Source organism: Chelmon rostratus, chromosome 21 (assembly GCF_017976325.1).
Source record: "Chelmon rostratus isolate fCheRos1 chromosome 21, fCheRos1.pri, whole genome shotgun sequence".
NCBI lineage: Eukaryota > Metazoa > Chordata > Actinopteri > Chaetodontiformes > Chaetodontidae > Chelmon > Chelmon rostratus.
In genome coordinates, this window is record NC_055678.1 from 3,969,745 (window position 1) to 3,988,122 (window position 18,378).

An 18,378-nucleotide genomic window follows, 5' to 3' on the forward strand; every position below is an offset into this window, starting at 1 on the left:
TGTTTTGTGTAATTTCACCTCCCGCCGCTAGTGTCGCTGTTGCGTCATCAGTTCGGTTTAGTGTTTCCGGGTTATTGATCTGAACCTGTTTCTCTGATCGACACGCGTGTGGATACAGATTCTAACTTTCCCACCGAAACACATCGACACACTTTATCACACACACACTGAGGAAGCTGCGGAGGGACACGGAGAGTTTGTGCCGCCATGGGTCCGGTAAGTTCACACCGCTAAACGATCATTTTGCGGAGCGGAGTCTGTTCTGTCAGAGCTTCATGCTCTCACTGCTGAAACTGCTGTTAACACTTAAATAAAACTGCCTTTCAGCGCAAGCATCACCTCCTATTTAACTAGTGTCTGATACCAGATTTCATTGAGAAATGTGCGAATTTAAAGTTTCCGTTTTTACTTCAAAAGTACTGCAACAAGTTCACACCGGAGCGCATTAAAATATTGACAAACAGAAAATTATCACTGTTATATTCTATCTTACAGAATGTAATCTCTTCACGCTGGTGAAACTGCAGTTTGATTTAATTAAATCTGCCTGTCTGCACGAGCAGTACCTGGCATTTCTGTGTGGCACCAGACTCCATAGAGGAATATGCGAATTTAAGCGTGAAAGGTACCCAGTGTGTTGAACATAGTATAAAGCATATCCCGAATCGCCTCAGTCTTTTGATAAAATCGGCATCCGTATAGTTATCTAGAGACGGTTTCTATGAATGTGCACACAGTTAAATTAAGTGTTTGCTGGGATACAGTCAGTGCTAATGCCCTCAGCCCTGTCCTGACTAAAAATACATGTTCAATGCAGTGTTGACAGTCACTGACCAGCTGTTTGTTTAGACAGGTGGTAGTTAATCAATGACCACTAGGACTGTACAATTAATTCATATAATATCCAAGCTGTAATATGGCCGATTCCATATGAGCTGCAGTTTTGTGATAAAGGTAAAATGTGTCAGAACGAATCATTAGATTTGAAGCACTGTGGTGCTGCAGCCTACAAATCATCAAATCACCAAATGTTTGTTACAGAGCTCATCTGTCAAGATAACCACAATGTCAGTGTTTTTGTGTGTCATTCAGCGCTAATGACGGCTGATATCATGACCAATGATATTATAAACTTTAATAAAACACCAAACATGTGTGAATGTGCTGCTTTACTCTTTCATCTCAGTTTAAAATGCATCTCTTTCTTATATCTTTCTTAAGGGTATCATATTTTTCTATCTGCATTATCACACTGACAATCCTGCACTTTCAGAACAAAAGATCAATTTTTTCTGGGTGGATGTCAAATAAAACATAGCACACATTATATCGGATTTAACTTGAGCTCTTTGTAATGTGTTTGAAACCTCTATAACCTTGATTATCATTCAGTATTTGTTTGGTAGTGAAGACTTAAATTCCTGTGTGTTTTATCTGTAGAAATATGCTGATGTTGTACAATTCTAACTCCTGTTTCCTGTCTTCCTTCCTTTCCTTGTTCCCTCCAGCCTCGGTCAAAGAAACGTCGTCCGACGTTCCGCCGCCTGTTGAAGACGAGTGGCGTGAAGCTAGAAAACAAACTGAAGAACCGTCAGATGAAGCAGCAGAACGTCGCCAAGAAGCAGCGTAAGGAGCAGAAGAAGCTGAGACAGGCGGTGAAGGATGCCGCCATCAGGACGCCCCGCCCGCTGGAAACATACAGGAAGAGACCTGGTGAGAGAGGGGGCTGCTCATTGGCTGATTGGTGTGAAACATTGATTTTCAGCTTTCAAAAAACAAACTGGTAGCAGAGTTGATCTGGAACAGGTTCATCCTGTCCAGTTTGGAGCTGGACCCCTTGTGGCTGCACAGCTTTAAAGATCTCATGAGGTGAACTCATGAGCACCTTTCCAAATGTCTATGCCCTTCATCACAGACTTTCCCATAATCCCACCTCTCTGCCAGCTGTCAGTTGATTAACTGATTAATTCCTCAGCAAAAAATTAATCATCTCTTTTAATAATTGATAAATTGTTTCAGTCAGTCAAAATTTCTCTGGTTGCAGTTTCTCAAATGACTCAGATTTTCTTCTTCTCTCTGTTCTACATCAAAGTAAGCTGATGTAGCGCAGAATGTTTGGCTAATTAATGTGCTAATTAGCATAATAAATTACCTCACAGCAAGTTACATAGGTTCAAGTGAGTGTCAACTCATAAAATCTTTTTATCGTCTGCTGCGTTTTCCTCATGAAAACACACTTTCAGAATATTTTCAGTGGAGTTAAATGTTAAAAGTGGACTTCTTCTCCCATGATGCACTGCTCAGAGTTTTTCTCACCTGTTTGTGGTGTGAACCTTTCTCATGAATGTCTCTGACAGATGAGGAGGAGGATGAGGAGGAGTTTCTGGAGAGTCTGCCGCTGGACATGGTAGAGGACGATGATCTGCAACAGATGACCGCCATGGCACGTCGAGCCTCCTTCATCACCAGAGACCTGTCGTCATGGTAACGCCAACACAGACACACACCTAAAATGTTATGGAACAAAGTAGGAAGTTCATCATCACTGTCGTCAGTTCCTCGTGGAAAAGTTTTGATAGATTTGACCGTAGATCGTAGATAAAGACACAGTGACTCGAGTGTGTTTGTTTCGTGTGGTGGGGCGTCCCAGTGGACCGGTGCACGGCGGCAAGAAGCGGAGCTCAGAAGTAGTTCGGAGTTACGAGAAGGTTCCCCGGAAAATGGCGAGAATGGAGGAGAAAGAAGTCATCCACCTGTTGCCAATCAAAGACAAGACAGGAGTCATCCCACAGAGTGTAGAGAGAGGTACGACACACTGCTGATCCACTCAATAATCCACTTGATCCACTCGCTGATGCACCAACTGATCCACTTCCTGATCTGTAGATTAAAGAGTTGACATCGCTTCTGTTTTGTTTGTAGTCGTCAAAAAGCAGCCAGAGGAAGAAGATGAGGAAGAAGATGCTGCGGACGGGCTGGAGGAGTTTGAAAACGGTATGAATGACCTTTGACCCTGAAACCTGGTTGCAGGTGGAGGTAAACAAGCCTCGGTCACTGCGGTGGCTCCTCACTATGAAGCTGTTTGTAACACCATGAAAACACATGACACACGTGTGCACACCTACATGCTGGAATGAAAAGAGGGGGTAGGAAAAATTTAGGAGCCCTAACAGAAGTCTCACTCACTGAGACTTTCCCCCGGCGACGACATGTTCATCAGTCTGTCGCCTGTAACACTTTTCAATCATAATCAGCCAACTTTCACCACCTGCCAGTTTTTGTGTGTATGTGCAGAATTGTTGACCAGAAAAGTGGTTCCTGCAATAGGAGTGGAGACAGACCTGCCGTTTATATACAGCCCTGCGCTAAAGTAGAGAGAGATTTCCAATGTGTCCCAGTATGTCATATTTAAGAATGTGTTCCAATGTGTGCTTTTGACACTTTGTCCGACACGGTTTTATCTTCACAGGTGAGCCAAGCGACCCATAGCCAACAAAAGGAAACTCTTGCCAAATGAGTTGTGTCCATATCCAGCATATATAAATTCTAACCCTGTAATGTGTCCTCCTGTGCAGAGGAGGAGCTAGAGAGCTCCGCAGAGCTGACAGCAGAGCAGAGAGAGCAGCTCAGAGTTCACAAGATAAATGAAAAGAAGCTGTGCATCGCCAGCCTGGGATCAGCCATCATCTCAGACCCCTACCGCAACGTAAGACTGGACTGTTGATCTGGGCTCAGACAGACAACCAAAGAAATGTTATTTAATAATTCTGTGTTTTATCAGCTGTTCAGTACTCACGTTTAACACAAAGTGTGTGTGTTGTTGTGTGTGTGTGTGTGTGAGCAGATAAAGCGATTGAAGGAGCTGCGTGGTATGCTGATGGAGTCTGACCCCTGTGTGGCGGTTACGGTCCGGAAGCTGGTGATGGTATCTCTGATGGAGATCTTTAAAGACATCACCCCCACCTACAGGATACGACCTCTGACCCCTGCAGAGAAGGCTGCCAAGGTAACCAGCGTGTGTTTACATTTAACCCAGGCTTTATCTGGTTGTTTTTAGTACGTTTTATTTGCTTTTCTCTCATTTGTAAACCAGCGGTTGTAAATGTTTGTCTTGGCTTGAGTCTTGCTGGTCTGGCCTCTGGTGGGGCTGAACGTTCACATAGTTCCTCTTGACTGCCCCTCAATATTAAAAACTCTGACACTGCTCAAGCCTGTGGGCTACAATAGATGCTAGAAGCCATATTAACTGTGGAACATGTTAACGCCAAATTCAACAGGCTAACCACCAGCATAAACAGTAAAGCAATGTCAGCTTCAGTTTGAAGTGAATCCTGATCACATGATCAAATGTTAGACTGACTTTAGGCATAGTGTCATCATCAAATAAAGAATCTGTCAGAAGAGTGAAGGCTTTTCATCTTTATGTTTGCTAGCGAGCTAAACTCACCACCAAAGCATGGATCCTAATCTTCCGTTCGCAAATTTGAATAAACATCAGTCAATAATGATCGCTTCCTGATTGATCAGGGCATCCCCACTACTCACTCACTGAAAACAGCTGTGCAAGTATTCAAGGCATCAGAAGTGTAAAATAAATAAAAGTACTGTCAATGTGTTTGGTTGGTTTGTCCTGCAGGTGAAGAAGGAGACTCAGCAGCTCAGAGAGTTTGAAGAAGGTTTGGTCAGCCAGTACAAGTTCTACCTGGAGGACCTGGAGCAGACCATCAAAGGTACACGACCGCAGCGGCATATAATGACATACACAAAACATGACAACAGAAGATACAGGTACCATGTCAGTGTGTTTAACTTCTATCTTTAGACTGGAAACAGAAGAAGAAGAAGCGTAGTCAGGCAGTGGGTTTCCAGTCATACCGCAGCCTCGCTGAAGTCGCCATTCGATGCCTGTGCGAGTTGCTGCTCGCTCTGCCTCACTTCAACTTCCACAACAACATCATCGTTGTCCTCGTCCCACTGATGAACGACCCTGATAAGAAGGTGAGAAACTGGCTCAGTCTGTTGCTGTTCAGGTATCTCAGTCTGTTGCGGCTCAGGTAGACCAGTCTGTTGCGGCTCAGGTAGACCAGTCTGTTGCGGCTCAGGTAGACCAGTCTGAAGCTGCTCAGGTAGACCAGTCTGACGCTGCTCAGGTAAACCAGTCTGTTGCTGCTCAGGTATCTCAGTCTGTTGCTGCTCAGGTAGACCAGTCTGAAGCTGCTCAGGTAGACCAGTCTGACGCTGTTCAGGTAGACCAGTCTGTTGCTGCTCAGGTAGACCAGTCTGTTGCTGCTCAGGTAGACCAGTCTGAAGCTGCTCAGGTAGACCAGTCTGACGCTGTTCAGGTATCTCAGTCTGTTGCTGCTCAGGTATCTCAGTCTGTTGCTGCTCAGGTATCTCAGTTTGTTGCTGCTCAGGTATCTCAGTCTGTTGCTGCTCAGGTAGACCAGTCTGACGCTGCTCAGGTAGACTAGTCTGAAGCTGTTCAGGTAGACCAGTCTGAAGCTGTTCAGGTAGACCAGTCTGAAGCTGTTCAGGTAGACCAGTCTGAAGCTGTTCAGGTGTCTCAGTCTGTTGCTGCTCAGGTAGACCAGTCTGATGCTGCTCAGGTAGACCAGTCTGAAGCTGTTCAGGTAGACCAGTCTGATGCTGTTCAGGTAGACCAGTCTGATGCTGTTCAGGTAGCTGTCAGGTACGTGTTATGATACGTTCAGGTGCTTCTGTGTGTTACAGGTGTCAGTTATGTGTTGCGATGCGTTCAGGAAGCTCTTCCAGCAGGACAAAATGGGTGGGACTGCGTTGGCCACTGTGCGGGTTATCTCCGGCCTTGTGAAGAGCCTCAACTACAACATCAGGCCTGAGGTAACAAATCAAACACACCCAAACCACACACAACCAATGATGTCAGCTTTTAAACTCTGAGACAGACTGATGGAATGTACTGCACCCCCTCATCAGGTGCTAAGGACCCTGCTGAGTCTAAGGATAAAGGAGGTGCAGATGAAAAAGGACATAGAGGACACTGCACCTAAGAAGAAGTTCATGAACAACCAAGAGAAGAAGAAGAACCTGTCGAGGATGCAGAGGAAGGTAAATCTTTTCTTCTTCTGTGTATCATCTTGTTGCAGCTCTTCATTGAAGCTCTGCAATGTTTCCCCTGATGCTGCTGGTTTTATGAAAGGTTTAAACTCAGTCTGATGGATCTGCGGTCTTTGGAAACATGAAGCGCAGACGTCCTGCTGCACCAAACAACACAAAAAGACGTGGTTGTACACAAAGGTACACAACGGACAGGTGTTCAGGGTGCAGACGTCACGCTGACCGACGAAGCTAACTTGCTGCTCGGCATGTGTCCAGATCAAACCCTGGATCCTGTGGTCGCTCCTCAGTCACACTCTTCTGTATTCAGAGCAGGACAGCAGAGTCACTGCTCACCTGTGAAGAGACACACCTGTCCTGTAGCTCCGAACATGTTTCAGGATAAAGCTGAGTCAGTTCGATGACATGAAGCTCCTTCATGATTTAAATTAACTCCCCGTGAGTCGAGTTTTCAGGTGGTCCTGCTGGAACTGTTTGACCACACAGCCTGAGGTCACCTGTACACCTTGACTTAAACTCTGTGTGTGTGTGTGTGTCTGTGTGTGTGTGTGCGTAGTGGAAGAAGGCAGAGGAGAAGTTGGAGAAAGAGCTGCTGGAGGCTGAAGCCTCAGAGAGCAAAGAGAAGAAGATCAAACTGGTGAGTCAAAAGCAGAGAGATGGAATTTTAATATGAGAAATTAGATTAAAGTTTAACTCCTCTTCTTCCTCCTCTTCCTCAGCACACAGAGACTCTGAACATCGTCTTCCTCATTTACTTCAGGATCTTGAAGAAAGCTCAGAAGTCTGTTCTGCTTCCTGCTGTACTGGAGGGCCTGGCTAAGTATGACGCGCACACACACACACACACACATTAATATTTCTGTCGTACTGACTGTGATGTCACTTCCTGTCAGTTTTGCTCACCTGATCAACCTGGAGTTTTTTGACGACTTGCTCAACGTGCTGCAAAACCTCATCCAATCAGGAGTGAGTATTCGCTTTGACCCCCCCCCCCCCCCCCCCCCCCCCAACAAGTCACTGTTATTGACAAAACTGATCGATTGTTTGATTGATTGATCGTCCTGATCTGACCTCTGCAGGATCTGACCAATCGGGAGAGTCTCCACTGCACCCAGACCGTCTTCACCATACTGTCAGGACAAGGTGTGTGTGTTTGTGTGTGTGTTTGGATTCAGCCTCTGTCAAGCTGACCTGCATCAATAAAGTTTCTTCTTGTTTCTGTGTGCTTCAGGTGACGTCCTGAACATCGATCCACTCACCTTCTACTCTCAGCTGTACAGACTGCTGCTGAAACTGCACGCAGGTCAGAGACGCTCCGTCACCTCTTCACTGTCTCTTCACTGGACTCTAATGTCTCTGTACTACATACTGCATGTTCCTACATACTGTATGTACTACATTCTGTATGTCGCTACAGACTTCATAGTTTTTGTGGTGTTCCTGGCTTCCCTCTGCCATTATCCACTTCCACACTGTGCAACTTTGCATTGTGGGACACAGTAGATGAGAGACTGGTCCGATGCAGACTGGAGATTTTTGCAGAATCAGTATGACATCTGGATGTTTTTGACGTACTGAAAGTTTTGCTTTGTTTGCATGCTGCGTACTACAGGCTGCAGATTGGCCAAATCAGTACGTGCTGCTACTGTAGGTGGTTTCAAACAAGACTGAGACTTAAAAGCTGCTGTCTGTTTCAGGGGCACCCAATGATGAAAACATCATCGTGCTGCAGTGCCTGGATGCCATGCTGACCCGCCGCAAGAAGCAGGTGACCCTGCAGAGGGCGATGGCGTTCGTCAAAAGACTGAGCACCCTCAGTCTGCACGTGCTGCCCAACGCCAGCGTGGGAATCCTCGCCGCCAACAGAGCCGCCATGCATGTAAGTCAGAGACAGAGTGTGTGTGTGTGTGTGTTTGTGAATTATCCTGAGAAAAAGGATAACTTCCATCAGTCAGTGGCAGCAGCTGTTCTTCAGGTCAGACTTGGCTGCATGCTAATATCAGCGTTCACTCAGTTTAGCTTCATCATCAGTAAATCAAAGCAGGCTGCAAATCACTAACTAGTTCTTACTGATTAGTTGTTAGAAATAATTCCACCCACTAACTGCAGGTGTAGCTGTTGTGTAGCTGACCGAACCAACTGACAAAGCGTTAGCATGCTGAAACTCAGCTATGTATGGAGTGCAGTCGACATATCTGAGCTGAAACTTGATAAATAGAAGGCTCAGACAGATCTGTAAAGATTGCTGCACATCATGCAACACCCTCTGTCCTGAGGTTCTCGATTCAGATAAAGAAAAACTGTGTCCGTGCGTGCACGTGTGTGTCTCAGGCCTTCCCGAAGTGTGACTTCCTGTTGGATAACGAGGTTCAGGGCAGCGGCTTCTACCTGCCAGAGCTGGACGAACCTGAACACTGCAACGCACAGAACACAGCACTGTGGGAGCTACACACACTCCAGGTATAAACACACACTCCAGGTATAAACCCACACTCCAGGTATAAACACACACTCCAGGTATATACACACACTGCAGGTATATACGCACACTGCAGGTGTACACATACACATTGTGCAAATACACACACACACTCCAGGTATATACGCACACTGCAGGTGTACACATACACATTGTGCAAATACACACACACACACTCCAGGTATAAACGCACACTCCAGGTATAAACACACACTGCAGCGGTATACACACACTGTAGGTATATATTTATATACACACACACTGCAAGTATATAGACACACATAATTAAACTGAGTGACATCATCTTTTGCGTGTTTACAGAGACATTACCACCCGGTCGTGCGGCAGTTTGCCGCCCACCTGTGTCAGGGAGCTCCCAGTGAAGGATCCGGCGCACTCAGTGTGGAGCTGAGCCGCAGGTACGAACGCTTGCACACCTTACAGGAGCAGCCCTCTGATTTTCTATAACCACACCCTGAGCTCCAGTGAGTCTAACAGTGAATCTGGTCTGGTGTTATTTCACCCACTTGAATTTAAATGTGCATTTAGAAATATTTCAGCAGCTCTTCCTGTTGAACACGAGAGTTTTAGGAGGGTTTGTTCTGATGCACTTAACCTCCCTGCTCAGATTTCAGATTCAATATGTTTACAGAGGCATGAATCCTGATCGAGATCATATTTAAATGAATCCTATAACATTTGGAAACAGTGTAATGCTCCTTCAGAAAAAAGGGATTTCTTTGATCTGACACAGTGGCTGTGTGTTTACTTCCTGTCCAGGTCTCCGGTGGAGCTGTTTAATGTCTACAGTGTGACAGATATGACCTTTAACCCGCCTGTGGCTCCACCTGGCACCAAGAAGAAGGTGATAAAATCATTCTCAAGGTTTTAGATGATTTTAGAGGACAAACGTTAATGTTTCATCTCAAGAGTCTTTGATTTTACTGTTTAACACAACCTCAGTCAGTACGACTCATTGATTGTTGATCAGTGTCATGTTTATATGCACAGATTTGTCAGGAAAGTTTATTCTGTTATTCAAAAAGTTTCTGTGTATCAGGATCGTTTTGTGTTCGGAGGGACGCTGCTGGACGCGGAGCTGCAGAGGCGAGCCGAGAGCGCCCTGACCGCCACCGAGGAGACGGAGCTGGACTTTAATACAACACACACACCGGACAGTGACACACAAGCACACACTGAACACTGACACACACAAACACACACAGCTGCTTCGTTTGGTCTGAAGAAATCAAAATAAAAATCTTTGCTATCAGATATTAAGAACATGACAGCCTGATGTGAGCGGGTCGAGAGACGGAGCAGTTGGAGGTGTAAGGAACATTCAAAGCGAGCTGCCTGTACAGACAGAAGTGATCAGATGCTCTTCATCACTTTTCATATTTCTTCAGAGGTTCAACTTGTTTTTCCCGTTGAATAAAAGTTTTTGTGTTTTATTGGAACAGAATCCTGTTTTTAAGATGTTTGTTTTCATACGTAGTGATGGTTTTTCTTTGGATCATTAGTGAAAGAAGACACATACAGTACGTGTTATACTGTTAAGTTTTTCAATGATTAATTTCACGTTTCACGATCCAGATTCTGAACGATCAGCAAAGTAAAACTGAAACCACGGATGATCTGTGGTATTTTTTGTGAAAAGGCCTTTTGATTTATATTCAGGTGGATTTAATCTCACAGCACTGCGGTTCCTGTGATTTGCAGCTTTCCAGACGAAGGTGAAAGGTTTTTCATATGATCATGGTCCAGCTGTGGCCTGCAGGTGTCTCCACACCATCAAAAATATGCTTATACATTTGAATCATGCATTTTATTTACACACATTTCATTTATTACACACATACACATTTTCTTTATTTTATTTTTTATCAGCGCACTGAATGAGCTGATTCTACACAGGTGTGCATCAGATTACATAGAGAATAATACCGGCTACAAACTACACCTGTGACAATACACCATACTGTAGCCATTAGCCTCTTTGCTATTGCGTAGCTAAGTGTTCAAAGATAACTGGGCACAACAACACGGCAGTGAACACTGCAGTAAGTATAGGGCTTTTCACTAACTGGCCACAGGTTTTTTTATTTTGGCTAGTTTGGACTTTCTGCCACGGTAGTGAAGATGAACCTTACATGTCTGTGGTGCAACCAAACATCAGCAGAGCTTTAGTGTCAAACTAACTAGTTTAATGTATCGTTTGCAGCTCTTAAGAGAGAACATTTTGAAAAAGGCATAAAATGGAAACCTAACAACATTGACAGCTTGATGAGCTCAGAATAACTGCAGAAGAACCGCTGACTCTCTGTATTTCATCACTGCAGCTCCATGCGCAGCTCTAAGAGAGAAGACAGGTACTCGTCTTCGTTGTCGTTGCAGTCCAGAGCTTTCTCGTAATACTCCACAGCTTTCTTCTTGTCGCCTTCAGCTCTGGCCACCCGACCCAAGAGGCCGTAAGCCTCGTCGTCGTTCTCGTCCTCTGAGAGACGTCGCTCTGCGATCTGCTTCAACTTCTGAAGGAAAAGCAGGAGCAACATCTGAAGGTTCATTTATGTCTATTCAAGGTTACGTTAGGTGACATCTGCCGGCTGCCAAAGGAGGGGTGAGTCATTGAGAAACACGTGAAATTAAGTCTCTCCTTCTTCAGAGTGCGATTCAACATTATCATACCAGATTTACCATTCCTCCCCCCATCTCTCCTTCCCTCCCCCTCAATAGTACACATTCGCTGCATTTCAAATTCAGTAAATATCAACCAACTTTCTCCAGAATGAATCACCCCTCCTTTAAATACTGTCGAGCATCTGGCCTCCAGCTTGCGGGCCACTCTACACCTACATCTTCTTTTATCTGCTTCCTTTATCTTGCTGATAAAGCGTCACCCTTTACAGGACTCAGGGTTGCCACTGTTCACACTTCAGTTTCAGACGCAGGAAAAAAATTAAACTGTAAAGCATCTGAGAAGCAGAGTGTGGAAGTACTTTGGGTTCTACGTGGCCAACAAAGACCTTCCAACACTCCTGTCACTCCAGAGCCTGCCATTCCCCTCACCTGAGCTTACCTGCCCATCTCTCCACCTGCACATAATTTGCTTTTGCCTAGCTTTCCAGCATTGTTCATGTCTGTCTGTTTCTGCCTGCCTGATCCTGAGCCTGACTCTGGCTTTGCATTGTCGCTTATCAGATTTGCCTGCCTGGTCTGGTATTTGACCCTTGCATGTTTTTGGAAATGACCTTGGACTTTTATCATACCTGTCATATGTATCTGTCTCTGGGTTTAAGCCTGTGTGTTTTGAGTACAGTATCACTGAGACTGGCTGAGATGGTAGTCTTCATTGATTTTACTGTACTGCTCTTTGGTAGAGAACGGGAGAGCCACCAAAACTACAGATACAGTACATAACCTTTGGTTTGCACAGCGGCGTCAGCAGTTCTGTATAACCTGATGCTCACCTTTGCACATTGTCTCCACTCCCATGTGTTCTGTGTTAACATTAGACCCTGTTGAGTGAGTAAACCAGGACACGGATCAGTACAGCAGAGGGACACAGCCAGTCATCAATCATAAAGATGTTTAACATCTGCTTTTCTAAATGTTATGTCTTTATACATATAATAAGAATTGTATCGATCATTTCATTTTGTACCTCTCACACGGTGGATCAGTGTAGCTGATCTTATTCAGTATAATGTCAACATACAACACACATACAGACGTAAACCCACCTCGGTGTAGTGAGAGATCGCATCAGCCTCCTGTTTGGTGTGATAGTGATGAAATTCAGCGTAACGCAGATGAAAAACCTGAGAAATGCTTTTGTCCGTCCCCGATAAATTCTGCAAGCCCTGTTGGAACAACTCCTCAGCCCTGAGAGACCAAGAGATGACGACGATGATGATGAGGAGCGCATACGAACAAAAAGACGAAGAAGTGGAGAAATGGTTGGTCAAATTAAGTCAAAGAGTCAGAGTACCTGCTCAGATTCTTTTCCTCTCCATACAGTAGTGCCAGATCCGCAATCGCAAGGACAAATGAAGTCTTTATCTTCACAGCTTTGTCCAGGTGCTGAATACAGAGATGCCTCAACTGCTTCACCTCTAGAGTAATGCAGAAGAACATAGTTTAGCTTAGAGTTCTACATATTATGGGAAAGCGCCTTTGGACCTACGTGTGTGTGTCTGTACTTTGCTTGTCGAAGGTTGGCTTTCTTCTCTGTTCAGCAATCTTCTTTTTCTTGAAGCACACAGCCAGCTGGTGGTGGATGAAAGCCGAATGGTCGGTCCTCTCCAGTGCTCGCCTCAGCAGATCAATAGAGCGATCGTCCTCGCCCTGGCTCATGGACACACACATTCAGTTCAGTTTTAGGTCAGAAACAAAAGAAGACGCATTATTAGCCCCCCATCCATCAGATCAAACAGTCGCCTTGTTAAAGAAATTCTTCTTGTAGATTTGAGAGTTGCTGATTTTCTGAAGAACTGCAAACACGGTGTGATGGAATTACAAAATCTCCCCAGCTGGAGATTAATAAAGTTGATCTAATGAATCAGATCTCTTTTACTTCATGCAGCATGGAGGACTAGTCCAAAGTGTTCTCTGCCAAAAGTGTGTTCACCTTATATAGTGAAAGAACAAAGAAAGACAAGTAGCCAAACTCGGAAAATGCAAACGATAAGAGTGACCAGTTCCTTGAAGTCTTCCTCAATCAAGCATCTGTTCATGGAACGGATGAAATGGCAATGTTGTTACAGTTGTTCCCAGGTTACTTCAGTGCAATTTTACATCTCACAGTGAAAGCTGAATCTTAGATTACACTCCCAACAGATCATGGACGCATAGCAGTTGTTTATGCTACTTTCTGGAGTCCGCTTGGAGGATGAGTTGTATCGTAGCGGCTGCCCAACAGATTGGAGGTACTCAGATGTCCATACAAAGCCTATGTGTACACCGTCTGATGATAAAATTTACATCCCAGCGACTCTCTTGTATTCATGGATTAGCTTGAGTTATCCAGCCTTTTCGAGTGCCTGGATGGGATCCGACAGGTGGTTCCACCAGGAGACTCCATAATTCATTTGGGGGACTGTGATGACCCCCTGAGTGGCCTGCCCAAATTGAATTCTAGTCTATCATAGTAAGTATTTTCTTCAGCTCACCTCAGAGTAATTCACACCCACCTGAATGCGGAAGTATTTGGCTATGTAGCGCATGACATGAGGGTTGTCGGGACCGAGCTTTAGCGCTCTCTCTACCAGGCCTTCCGCCTCTTGGTGTTTCTTGTAGTCGACCAGCTTCAGAGCCAGCATTGACAGCAGAACACCATCGTCAGGGTTGATCTCCAGGGCTCGGCGAAGCTGTTTAGTGGCCGGTGACTCCTCGTCCTGGTTGGGTGTTTCTGACGCCCTCTGTAAATGAGAGTCCAGTCAGTTTACTGTTTTAAATTCATGCGCTAGAAATCTCTCACAATCCAAGTTGCCAAGAACGTTAGTAGCTTTTTTAACTGTGATCATGCAGTCTTTTTCGACTGTGTTGTATATTTTGACTGTGCAATATTGGTTGTATACTCTTCTTGTATATAATGTATATTTATATAGTTAATTTTTATTTTCAATCCCTTTTTATTGTCTATTTGTTCTTTTTCCACATCTCCTTTTTATACTTGCTATCACTGCTGTCTATAACATCTTAATTTTCTGGTGTGGGATCAATCAAACATGTTGACATTAAATTCTCTGATTGAATAATCACCATTGATGGAGACCTCAACTATGTTTTTTAGAAAACTGACCGGTTCTGTGCGGTAGAGGGCGATAGCATAACCGGCAGTCCACTCGCTGTCATCAGGCTGCAGCTTTAGTGCTTCACGGAAACAGTCGATGGCTTTGGGGTAGTACGATTTCCTAAACTTAAGGTAGGTCCAAGCTTTTTCTCCATATACCTCTGGGTGGAGAACTGTGGAGGAACTAGTTGGATACATCAACTGTAAAGAAAAGGAAGGGCGGGTGAAGAAAGAAACGGCACTTAGATTTAGAAGCTGTGTAAACTGAGTGGTGACTCTGATCGAGTTCACAATTGAAATAAGTATTAATACAAGTTCCTCATAGGGATTCAACACATTTTAAAGTGTGTCCTAAAGCAGTGTGTGAATACCGGAGGAGGCTGCTTTTTAGAGGCAAGAGGGAGATTAAAATATAACAATGAGTAATTGGTTGACATAATTACCACTATCAAATCACACACTCATTTAAAAATGATGTTTCTCTCTTCTTTGGAATAAATCCAATATTGAAATTCTGATTTAAATGCTTCAACAGTGACACCTGCAGGGCAGGTGAGAAAGGCGCTGTCAGTCTCCAAATTCGTGGTTAATTTTGATGAGACCTGGTGGTGTCAAGGTGGAGCAGAAGGACAAGCTGAGGAAGGTGGACACACGCAGCCACACTGGTCATGAAACTGAAGCTTTTCATCCAGGAAGTCAGCAAGTCCTACTTGGCCTACTTTCAGCTGTTTTCTCTCTCCGTCCCTCCAGTTTATGAGTTCCACCATCTGATGCAGCACAATACAACAGCAGTGCAGTCATTTCTGTTGACTGCCTTGTGTTCATTATGGTGAGAGCTGATTATGATGTTCTGTGTAAGTTAGGGTAGTTTTTTTTTTTTTATCAAGACAAAAAGACAATTCTTGTTTTACTCCTTAGTTTGTTGTTGGGCATAAGACAGTAGAGGTATTAGCCGATTAGTTTAAAATGACATGACATGCGTTGGTTTTGCTCCTGTCCTCTCCAGTTTTTTGAGTCAGCAGCCTCCGCTGATACATACCAGTATGTCTTGGACCCTCTGGCAGTAACTTTCTGACTGTGTGTAGTCTCCGGTGTGGTATTTCAGCCAGGCCAGGTCTCCATACGTCACAATGAGCCGCCGCGTGCTCTCCTCACCGTAACACTCTCTGGTCATCTTCTCTGATTGTTCGAGATGCGACACCGCCTCCTCTGGTCGACCCTGAAGATAACTGAGGAGAGACATTTATAATGTTTACATCAACTTTTTTGCTAAATTATGCTTTATTCTGTTTCCAAACATTTTGGCGCTGCAGGTACATCAGCAGGTGTTCAGACTGAAGACAACCCCTCAGTGTCGGTGAGCGTGCACTGGCTCAGGTACTAGGGTGAGACAGCGAGATACACCAGACACCGAGCCACTGCACCGAGGTTTCTAAAACTCTGAGGCCCCCAGTCCAAACCAAAGTGACAGGATTTTTTACAACAGACTGGAGGCTTTCAGTGTATCTGCTGATCTGTTGTTCTGAGGAATCTGGTTTCTCTGGTTTCTCAGTGGATTTCTGAAGGTTTATTCTGGATCATCAGAGACATGATCACACAAGTCATACAGAAACAGATAAACATTTGTTCACATCTGACTCAGTTATGACTCTGAGGAGGCTGAGTTGCCTCCTCTTCGCCTCTCTGGCGCCCCCCTGAGGAGGCTGCCAGAAGGTAGAAGCTCGAACTGTGAGCTGGTGTAAAATGTGAGTCGGGTCAGACACAATTTTCTGTGCTAGTCTGGTGACGGACTGCTCATAAAGCAACTGGAGGGGAGGATGGTTCCTGACCCCTATAATCTTCATGGCAGTCCGCACCAGACTGGCAATCTGTGACCTCAGGTCAGGTTGCCGTACTAGGCCGCAATGCTGTATCTGATGACTAGTCCAGTGGGCTACCGTCCGCATGCAACAAGCTGACGATAGCTGTGTCATCAGAGAACTTTATAATAAAGTTCTCTGAGTGTGTTGTTACACAGTCATAGTGTGTGTACAATGTGAAGAGGACCGGGGGAGCTGACACAGCCCTGTGGGGCGCCTGTGCTTATCAATCTTGGTTCCGAGAGGGCGCTGTTGACCCTGACTTGCTGTGTGCGCTGTGTCAGGAAGGAGTGATACCACCTTTAGAATGTAAGGATTAACATTCATCTCCTTCAGTTTTCCCAGAAGCAGGTGCGGCTGCAGGGTGTTGAACGCTGAGCTGAAATCAACGAACAACACACGTGCATAAGTTTTGGGGTCCTCGAGGTGTTTGCTGACCAGATGAGTGACACTTGTAATAGCATCATCAGTGCCTCGACCCTGCTTATAGGCAAACTGAAAAAAGTCCAAGTGTGTATCTACTTCCCTCCTGAGCAGAGTCACCATCATCCTCTCGAAACACTTCATGACTATGGAGGTTAGAGCCACAGGCCTGAAGTCATTGTTGGCCACAGGACATAGTTTTTTAGCAACCGGAGTGATTACTGATTTTTTCCATAGACTGGGCATTGTGTGTGAATCCACAGATCTCTGGAAGATGGGGTACCAAGCTGTTGTTGCTCCTCTGCACAGGATTTGAGCAGAAAAGCAGATGTGCCATCTGGTCCTGTGGCCTTTTTGGTGATATGCCTACCTGGCTCGCATCTTACAGATCATAAGCTAATGGCTGTTAGTCAGCTACAGGCAACTTCTTCTTCTGTCGCCTTCAAGCACAAACTAATCTTCACACCGTCCTGCTCTGAAAGATATACTGTTCCAGCAAATCCACAATCCTTGAGCCTCTCAGCCGGGTGAGCAGAGGACACTTTACCTGACATATGCCAAGAAGCTGTAGGAGCGAGCCGTTGCACCCCGCTGCCCCAGCTGAAGGTCTATATGGTCCTGCAGTCGAGTGCTGAGGTTGTCCAGGTCGATCTCTTCCTTCTTCAGGTCCCAGGTGAAGCGACTCTGCAGCTGCTGCAGTCTTGAGAGAAGAGTGCTGCTAGCGTCACTGCAGGTCACAGAGGAGAGGATGCTTATTGGCTGTTCACCACTGAAGACACGTTATTGTCACATACTGTACACACAAGCTTAGGCGCAATCGTAACCCAGTTTTATAATGTTATTATTAACTGGTGGTTTTCACTAAGAGGCAGATTAACACCTCTGAGGTCCCTGAGGTCTGGACCTTAATAACTTTGAGCGCCTGCTGCTCTTTTTTTGGTTATTCGTGTAAATGAAAGCAATTGTTGCAGCCTCAGTAAGATCATTCAGTGCTCCTCTGGATAAGGAGTTATGTTACAGCTGCAATGAGGGTATGATATGAAGGAGTAAAGTCAGGTTGTAATGTTATAAATGATGTTTGTATCGACCCGCATAGTGCAAAAAAACATGAGGAGAAACAAACTGACTCATATCTACTGCAGTGACGACTGCAACCTGCAAAAATTATGACAGACCAGAGTCAAGACCACCACAAAGAGATGCAAAATCACCAAAAAGAGACTCCAAACCACAACACAGAGACTCACAACAACTATAAAAACATGCAAAACTACCACAAAGAGACCAAAAGCCACCAGTTAACTTGTCTCTATATCTGCAGACAAACATATTAGACTGTTATAACTCTGCTTCTTCTACATGCTAAACTGCTGTTAAACTGAAGCAAACTTACCTCATACTGAAATAAAAACCTCCTCATTGATCTGAAAGGACAAAAGTTCAGATGGTAATGATGATGGTGATGTTACAGCTGCTTCGTCAGTCAGATCAGAAACTGATCAGAGGCTCAAAGCGAAGAAATGAAACCGAAAGGGAACCTGATGCGTTCACTGTCCCCCTGAAATCACGTAAAGAAGAGTGAGGTTTCTCATGGCGGAAAGTCACAGAGTCACTCTCACATTAACATGCTGATCTAAAACATCCAGAGTGCTTTCACAAAGCATCCCATGACACACTAACAGTCACATAAATGAGACACTATGATGATAAAATAATGGAAATATTTG

At 44.9% G+C, this 18,378-nt stretch overlaps 2 protein-coding genes across 2 annotated transcripts; one reads left to right on the forward strand and one right to left on the reverse strand.

Annotated features, from left to right (window-relative positions):
- The first annotated feature begins 78 nt into the window (after positions 1–78).
- Positions 79–10,034, forward strand: noc3l (NOC3-like DNA replication regulator). The gene is made up of 21 exons (XM_041962691.1): positions 79–216; positions 1,509–1,713; positions 2,358–2,484; positions 2,651–2,805; positions 2,923–2,994; positions 3,576–3,706; positions 3,845–4,006; positions 4,637–4,730; positions 4,823–4,998; positions 5,731–5,859; positions 5,956–6,087; positions 6,653–6,733; positions 6,816–6,916; positions 6,990–7,062; positions 7,176–7,239; positions 7,328–7,399; positions 7,794–7,975; positions 8,428–8,556; positions 8,897–8,994; positions 9,356–9,440; positions 9,636–10,034. Exons 1-21 carry the CDS (start codon positions 208–210, stop codon positions 9,780–9,782), a joined length of 2,424 nt encoding a protein of 807 aa, XP_041818625.1. The 5' UTR covers positions 79–207; the 3' UTR covers positions 9,783–10,034.
- Positions 10,035–10,396: 362 nt separating this feature from the next.
- LOC121624742 (interferon-induced protein with tetratricopeptide repeats 5-like) lies at positions 10,397–18,202 on the reverse strand. Its single transcript, XM_041962598.1, has 10 exons — positions 18,045–18,202; positions 17,199–17,378; positions 15,409–15,598; positions 14,379–14,570; positions 13,768–13,995; positions 12,778–12,922; positions 12,567–12,690; positions 12,319–12,460; positions 12,046–12,093; positions 10,397–11,106 (listed from the first exon to the last, which is right to left on the reverse strand). The coding sequence occupies exons 1-10, from the start codon at positions 18,047–18,049 to the stop codon at positions 10,909–10,911; spliced, it is 1,452 nt and encodes a 483-aa protein (XP_041818532.1). The 5' UTR covers positions 18,050–18,202; the 3' UTR covers positions 10,397–10,908.
- Positions 18,203–18,378: the final 176 nt, after the last annotated feature.